This window comes from Saccopteryx leptura, chromosome 4 (genome assembly GCF_036850995.1).
Source record: "Saccopteryx leptura isolate mSacLep1 chromosome 4, mSacLep1_pri_phased_curated, whole genome shotgun sequence".
Classification (NCBI taxonomy): Eukaryota; Metazoa; Chordata; class Mammalia; order Chiroptera; family Emballonuridae; genus Saccopteryx; species Saccopteryx leptura.
In genome coordinates this window covers 15,844,800-15,851,677 of record NC_089506.1, presented here as the reverse complement: position 1 = coordinate 15,851,677, position 6,878 = coordinate 15,844,800, and the positions used below count along the sequence as shown (strand labels likewise).

Below are 6,878 nucleotides of genomic sequence, written 5' to 3'. Positions count from 1 at the left end.
TTCTCATCAGCCTGGGAAAGGAGGGCCATGTCCAGCGACCTGGAGGGATTGGGATCGCCTCCCAGAGCAGAACTCAGCACGTGGAACAAAGACATGCAAACAGCAGCAGTCTTTATAGCGTCCAATAAATAAATACACTTGAAAACATGACATGTATTTATAAAACTGGCCTATGACAATGGGATTCAGGGGCACAGGGGCTGGTTCTAACCCTACAGTTTTAGTGATCAACACATACATGGAACGGTCTGGAAGATAAATTTAGTTAAAAAGCACGGGCTATGATCGACTTTCTCCTATTGGTGTTAGAAGTTAATTGTCCAAATTAGCTGTTCATTGAGGGTTCAAGTTAGTGGAAACTCTTTGGGGGCTTTAATTTGGGATCACCTGATGTTAATACTGTCAACTCGTTTGTCATCTTAATTAGCAGTCGTCTGTCGGTCTTAGACCTCCTCCGCAGCAAAGGCTTGGACGCGTCTCCCTCAGACATAGCTCTCCAGTGAGCAGATGGTCAGGGGGCCTGTGTTCGTGCCTTCATTTGGGAGGCAAGGGGAAAATATAGGTCTGAGTGCTTCTTGGAAAGACTCTGGAGGGAAGCTGTAGATGAGAGTCTTATCTGTCACATTGTAGAATGCTATGTGTCCAGACTCGTAGTCTAAGAACACACCAACCTTATGCACTGGCTCTCTGACATGTTGGCCTTTTAAAGGGGAAGAGACCCAGAGGCTATAATCATCTCCAATTTTCAAGCCTATGAGTGAGAAGAGGTCCCCGGGTGGCCTCGGCAGGTTCCCCTTCCTGCTCACGGAGTCCTTACAGATGCCCACTTCCCACTCCGTCTTGTTGCCGACTTCCACCTCCCAGTAGTGCCTCCCGCAGCTGAAGCTCTGAGCACCCAGCACGGTGGCAGACTGGTCGAATCTCTCGGGGCTGTCAGGTAAAGTCTGTCGGATGCCGCCGTATCTCACACTCTTCAGATCCTCCGACAAGGCGAGGTAGGCGTTGGCCGTGGCTGGATCCAGAGTTATATCCGCTGCAAGAAGAGGAAAGAATGAATCCTCATGTGCATTCTTGAATCCCTCCCCCCCTCCATATACGTGGAATTTAAATTAAATGCTTAGTACTCAGTCCTTCTTTTTGAAGTATAATTTAGTGAGTTTAGTGAGCATGGTGGGGATTTTTGTTTTTAGAAAACAATCTCTGAGCTCTTCTTCTATTTTCTCATAAAATAGAGAGTGAACTTCTCAAAGGAAACAGAAGACAATTGTGTGGGAAGGGATGTTTAAGCTGTCTGAGAGGGAGAGGGGACTTTCTGGCAATGGGACGGAGGCTGTTCCGTTCCCAGGACAGGGTTAGCACTCAGAGCCATACATAGATCTACCCAGGGGAGAGTCAGGACCCTTCGTCATCTGTGTTCGCTCCAGCCAAGGCTGGTTTTGGCTCTTCAGTCCCCGGGGGAGAGAAACATAGGCAGATGTCATTTACTGAACTACTTAGGTGCCAAGCATCTTCTGTACATTATCTCATTTAATCATGGAAAGTAATTAAGTTTTTATTAAAAAATAATTTAATAGGCCCTGGCCCTTTGGCTCAGTGGTAGAGTGTGGGCCTGGTTGTAGAAGTCCCAGGTTCAATTCCCAGTCAGGGCACTAAGGAGAAGTGACCATCTGTTTCTTCACCCCTCCCCTTACTCCCATCTCTCTCTCTCTCTCTTCTCCTCCCACAGCCATGGCTCAAATGGTTTGAGCAAGTTGGCCCTAGGAGCTGTGGATGGCTCCATGGCTTTGCCTCAGATGCTAAAATAGGTCAGTTGCCGAGCAACAGAGCAGTGGTCCCCAAATGGGCAGAATATCACAGGTAGAGGGCTTGCCAGTGGATCCTGGTTGGGGCACATGCAGATTATGTCTGTCTGCCTCCCTGCCTCTCACTTAATAAAAAAATAATTTAATATAAATTATTAAAATTTTAATTAAAAAATTTCACTCTTATTAAAGAGAAAACTTAGGTTCCTAAAAGTGAGAAAGTTGGACCAAGATGACAAAGTCACTGAGTGCTGGGATAGCAACTCCTAATCAGCACTTGTCATTACGTCATGCTACCTGCAGCTTCATAGGAGTTAGTGCAACCCCCAGTGACACCCGAGAGACCCCTTTCTCACTCTCTTGAAATGATGTCACAGAAGAGCCTTCCAACTTTTACTGACTCTCCAGATAAGATTAGGTCCCTTTACCACACAATTTATACTTCACTGATAAATCAAATTCCAATCATCCTTAATGTGATTAGTGTCCACCTCCTCAATTTCACTGCAAGTTCTACAAAAGCAAAGGCAAGTTTGTCTTCTTGGCCATTGTAACTATTCTCAGGGCCTGACAACATAGTAGCAGATCAACAGTAGGCACTTATTAAATATCCGCTAAGTCCACAGTTGATTAGGCCTTTCTCTGAAAGTCATATTATCAAGATAAAAATTGAGAATCAATGCTGACCTCTCTTATTCTTAGCCAGCCCCAAAATCTGGAATATTCTAAAAGGATAGTTCTTTAAATGGTCCCTCCCTGAGACTTCAGTTGGTTAGCTCTTGTCCTAACGAAGACAGAGGTGGAAATGCAGAATCCCTTTGGAGGTGTGAGCATGTGCAAGAGGATAAGCCTGCAAACAGAACAATGAAAACCAACCAACAAAGGAAGGACCGGGACTCCTTGGAAAGCAAAGCCAGGCAGACACCAATCCAGTCTCAGTGCTCCTGTCTGCTCCGGCAGTGGTGCTCTGGGACCCAGCGGTCCATGCTGTGTCCTGCTGGCTCAGGAGCCCTCCTGAGGGCCTGGCTCCCAGATGCTGCTATTCCGTTAGGAGCTGCCTAAGGGCTGAGTTCCACATCCCTTTATATGCTCTGAAGTTAACCCTAGAAAGTGCTGGAGGTTTGACAACCCAGGCTGACTTACTGCTGAATTTTCTTAGCATCTCCATCATCCCAGTGATGCGGCATAGACTCAGTTCCGTGCTGGTGGCCTCTGGACACTGAAGCAAGAACGGGTCACTCCTACAAGAAGGCAGACAGTCACTCCGTCTCCTCCGCACAGACCACATGGCCTGCTTCAGCTAAATTTGCCCCAGCAGCATGGACACTCTCATCCCCACTCTGTCCCCAACTTGTTTCATCAGGACGACATCCCTGTAGCTGACATCACTGAGCACAGGATGGAAACCTACCTTTCCAATGTTTCTTTCACCTCCTAAGGGGATAAAGGAGAGAAGGTTAGTATTTGTGACCTTTGACCCTCAGTGAACACTGAATACATTTGGATGTAGTCCCCTGTAAATCTCACCCCACCCACTTTCCACAGCTCTAGCACTCCTGGAGTGGGAGGGCACGTGGTGGGGAAAAATACCCCCTGCATCTTCTGGGGGGAGTTCTTGTGGACATGAGCTGTTTCTCAGATGACTAGCGACCACTTTGTCCCTTCCTGTTTCTCATACCATCATTTTGTACAGAGAATGTACGCCTGACAAAAGAACCAGAATATTGGCTTCGTTATCCAACATCTCAGGGAGCCAGAAATAACCACAGGAAGGTAGCCAGTGAGAGATGAGACTGAACCCACGTACCGTTGAAATGAGTTCTTGGAAAGGCATGAAATTACATGGTAACATTTTGAAGATTCAGTTCAGGAAAGAGAGCTGAAACTGGAGTTGGCTCAAATAGCCTCTGCTTGAGAAGGCCTGGAGAATGCAGTAGCAGCCCAGGACAGCAGTAGGACCCAGATGGCGAGGAATGTGGGCTCAGGACAGAGATCCCTGGGTTCTGCCACCCACTCGCTATTTGACAGGAAAATTACCTAACTGCTCTAGGTTTGAGGTTCTAAACGAAAGCTACTTTATGTACCTATTTTGGATAACAATCTCCTATAGTACATATCATAATGTATTTAACTTCACCTCGTCTTTGTGAAGATATTTAATGTGGCCAACTCGCAGTCAATGCTCATGAAACTTAAAATATTTGACAAAGCTGAGGCTGCAGAGGGGCAGGCGCGGAAGAAATTAGAGTCCTCATTAAGCTTGGTTCAGATGAATAGACTTCTGTGTTGTTGTTGTTTTTATCCCTTCAAGACTTGATTTATATTATATAGAATGTTAACCTTTAGGAAAACTATTTTGGGATCAGAACTTTAGAACTTAGTTTTTTTTTTAGGTAAGTAAGAAAACATTATTTTGTATAATTTGAAATATTATGTGTTACTACATAATTGTCCATTAATTTTCCCAATATTCTTACCTGGAAAGACTCCAGCATTGAGTTCCGACACATGGACTCGATCTGAACGATCATCTTGCCGAGTCCCCTGACTTGCTGGGTGAGCTTGATCTCATTCTCCCTCAGTTTCCTCAGGTTCTCTCTTTCCTCCTTTTCCAGTAACTGGAGATGCAGCTGCTCCTCCTCCTTCAGGAACTGGTGCATCTTTATGTATTCTAACACAACCACCTGCTTACAATTCTTTGTCTCTTCCTGTCACACACACGAACACACACACACACACACAAATGATACAGTAAGGTTAGTAACAGAATGTGATGTTTCACCCATAAAAAGACTTAGAGTTTCACTGTGACAATTCTTGAAATTAGACATGTAACATATATTCTATTAACTAGATGAATAATTTGATATTTGAGGTGTGTGTAATACAGATACAGCAGTAAAGATCATCAAAATATCTATTCCCAAGAGGATGTCATTCTAATGGAGAATAAAGTAAAACCAAAATAAGTAAAACATATTCAACAGGTTGTAATCAGTATCATTATAAAATATAAAACAATATAAAATAAGGACAAAATTCTAAAAAAGTGAAATTTATTCAACAAATATTTATTCCATAAAGGGTAGGCATTGGATCACATACTAGAAATAGAAATGTACATTACAAATACTCCCATGTTAGAATTCAAGGTTTACTAGGAGAATTGAACACACATAGATTTTTAAAATATCTAAACATTTAGTTCTTCACTTTGCTTGACAGCTCAAATTTAACTGTGACTAACCTCAAGCATTTTTTTAGGTGTACTCTTTCTTTTTTTTTTAATTTTATTTTTATTTTTATTTTATTTATTCATTTTAGAAAGGAGAGAGAGAGGGAGAGAGAGAGAGAGAGAAACAAAGAGAGAGAAGGAGGAGGAGCAGGAAGCATTAACTCTCATACGTGCCTTGACCAGGCAAGCCCAGGGTTTCAAACCGGCGACCTCAGCATTTCCAGGTCGATGCTTTATCCACTGCGCCACCACAGGTCAGGCTAGGTGTACTCTTTCTAACGACTATTTTACCTTTATTTCTCTTGCTTTTTTTTTTTTTTTTTTTTTTGTGAAAGAAGAAGGGAGAGAAATAGAAGGGAACATCAAGCTGTTCCTGTATGTGCCCCGACTGGGGATCGAACTGGCAACCCCTGTACTTCCAGATGATGCTGTAACCAACCAAGCTATCCAGCCAGGGCACTCTTGCTCTTTATTTGTTTTTATTTGCACTTCCTTTTTGGCCCCAAAGAATTTGAGATATTCTTTCCATTGGTTTCCATTTTTATGTTATCTATCTATAAGTTGTATTTTAAGTAACTGTAATAAGAGCTAAAGTCGAAGTAGCCTCTGAGTCATTCAGGGGCACCACGGAGAAAATACAAAACAGAACAAAGAAAGCGCTGGCCTGGGGATGGGGAAGTTGAGCTGAGTCTTGAATTCCCAGGTGGACAAGCAGAGGTAGGCAGTCCCGAGCAAGGATACTGCATACTGTAGATTGAGACTGGAAATCTTTGTCTTATTTCCCTAACATTTTATATAGTATCTCTTTAAATTCCCACCCACACACACACACCATAGAATCATACACAATATGCAAAAGTAAGACATTACAGACCTTACATAACATCACTCTCTCCTTCTCGTGGGTTAATATAACCTGAGTTTCCTTTTTCTTTTTACGCAAAAGAGTTAGGACTTCCTGGAGCCTCTCCTGCAATAGAAACAAACGCTCTTGGCAAGTGAGCAGTGCAGCAGGTCGTGAAGGGGTCTTAAGGACCAATACCAACAGGGTGAGTGGGACGATAAGAGAGAGAGTAAAGCAGGGTCCAAGCTAAGTTTGTGGCCTGTGCCTGGACACCAGGGCTGGCCCCGAGAGACAATATTATGGGCATTGAGTGAGGGGCCCGATCTGTGTTGTGGGGATTTCCATGGGGCAGCAGATCTTACTTTGTCGTGCTCCTCAGCCTCACTCGAGAGATACACTCTGTTTATTCCATGACTCTGGCTGGAGAAAGCGTTTTCATCCTGCTCATTATCAGGGGACAGCTCAGTGGCTGCCAGCATTCTCCCAGAGGGGACTTGCTTGTCCTCACTCTGCAGCACCTGGGACCTGAGTTGCTTGCCGATGCCAGCCAGCCTTCCCAAACGCTCATTGGCCTGGAAATGAGGGGCCCCCAAGGTCCTCCAGCACTCAGGACATGACAAAGGAGTGTTATGTTCCTCCCAGCTCCTCAGGAGACACAGCAGACAAAAGCTGTGCCCACATTCAGTGGTCACTGGGCTGGTGAAATAATCCAAGCAGATGAAGCAGGTCAGTTCTTCCCTGAGATTCTCCATCAGATCTACTGTAGACATTTTCTCTAAGAAGGACATCAGAGCAAGCTCATGCTTCTAGTGTGGAATTGGTGAACGCCAGTCCGAGGTTCTCCGGTTTTGAGTAACAAGTGAGTGACCAGTGGCTATGTTGTTAGTCCAGAAACTCTTACTCTTCTCTGGGTATGATTTCACCAGTTGACATATACTCTCCCAACACAAAGCCAATTGTGACTTAATGTGGAACTCCTGCACATTGGTTCATCAAC

The 6,878-nt window shown here is 44.3% G+C and overlaps 1 protein-coding gene across 1 annotated transcript; it reads right to left on the bottom strand.

The window, feature by feature from the left end:
* Positions 1-482: 482 nt before the first annotated feature.
* On the bottom strand, positions 483-6,669 carry TRIML1 (tripartite motif family like 1). Its single transcript, XM_066383530.1, has 6 exons — positions 6,244-6,669; positions 5,912-6,007; positions 4,280-4,510; positions 3,214-3,236; positions 2,946-3,043; positions 483-1,033 (listed from the first exon to the last, which is right to left on the bottom strand). The coding sequence occupies exons 1-6, from the start codon at positions 6,667-6,669 to the stop codon at positions 483-485; spliced, it is 1,425 nt and encodes a 474-aa protein (XP_066239627.1).
* Between the last annotated feature and the right edge of the window lie 209 nt (positions 6,670-6,878).

Coding starts and splice junctions, on each gene's coding strand:
- TRIML1 (XM_066383530.1), bottom strand. CDS start 6,669: ATGTCCTTCTTAGAGAAAATGTCTACAGTAGATCTGATGGAGAATCTC. Junction 4,511..5,911: donor AGAGAGTGATGTTATGTAAG/GTCTGTAATGTC, acceptor TGTGTGTGACAG/GAAGAGACAAAGAATTGTAA. Junction 3,044..3,213: donor GTGAAAGAAACATTGGAAAG/GTAGGTTTCCAT, acceptor GCCTTCTTGTAG/GAGTGACCCGTTCTTGCTTC.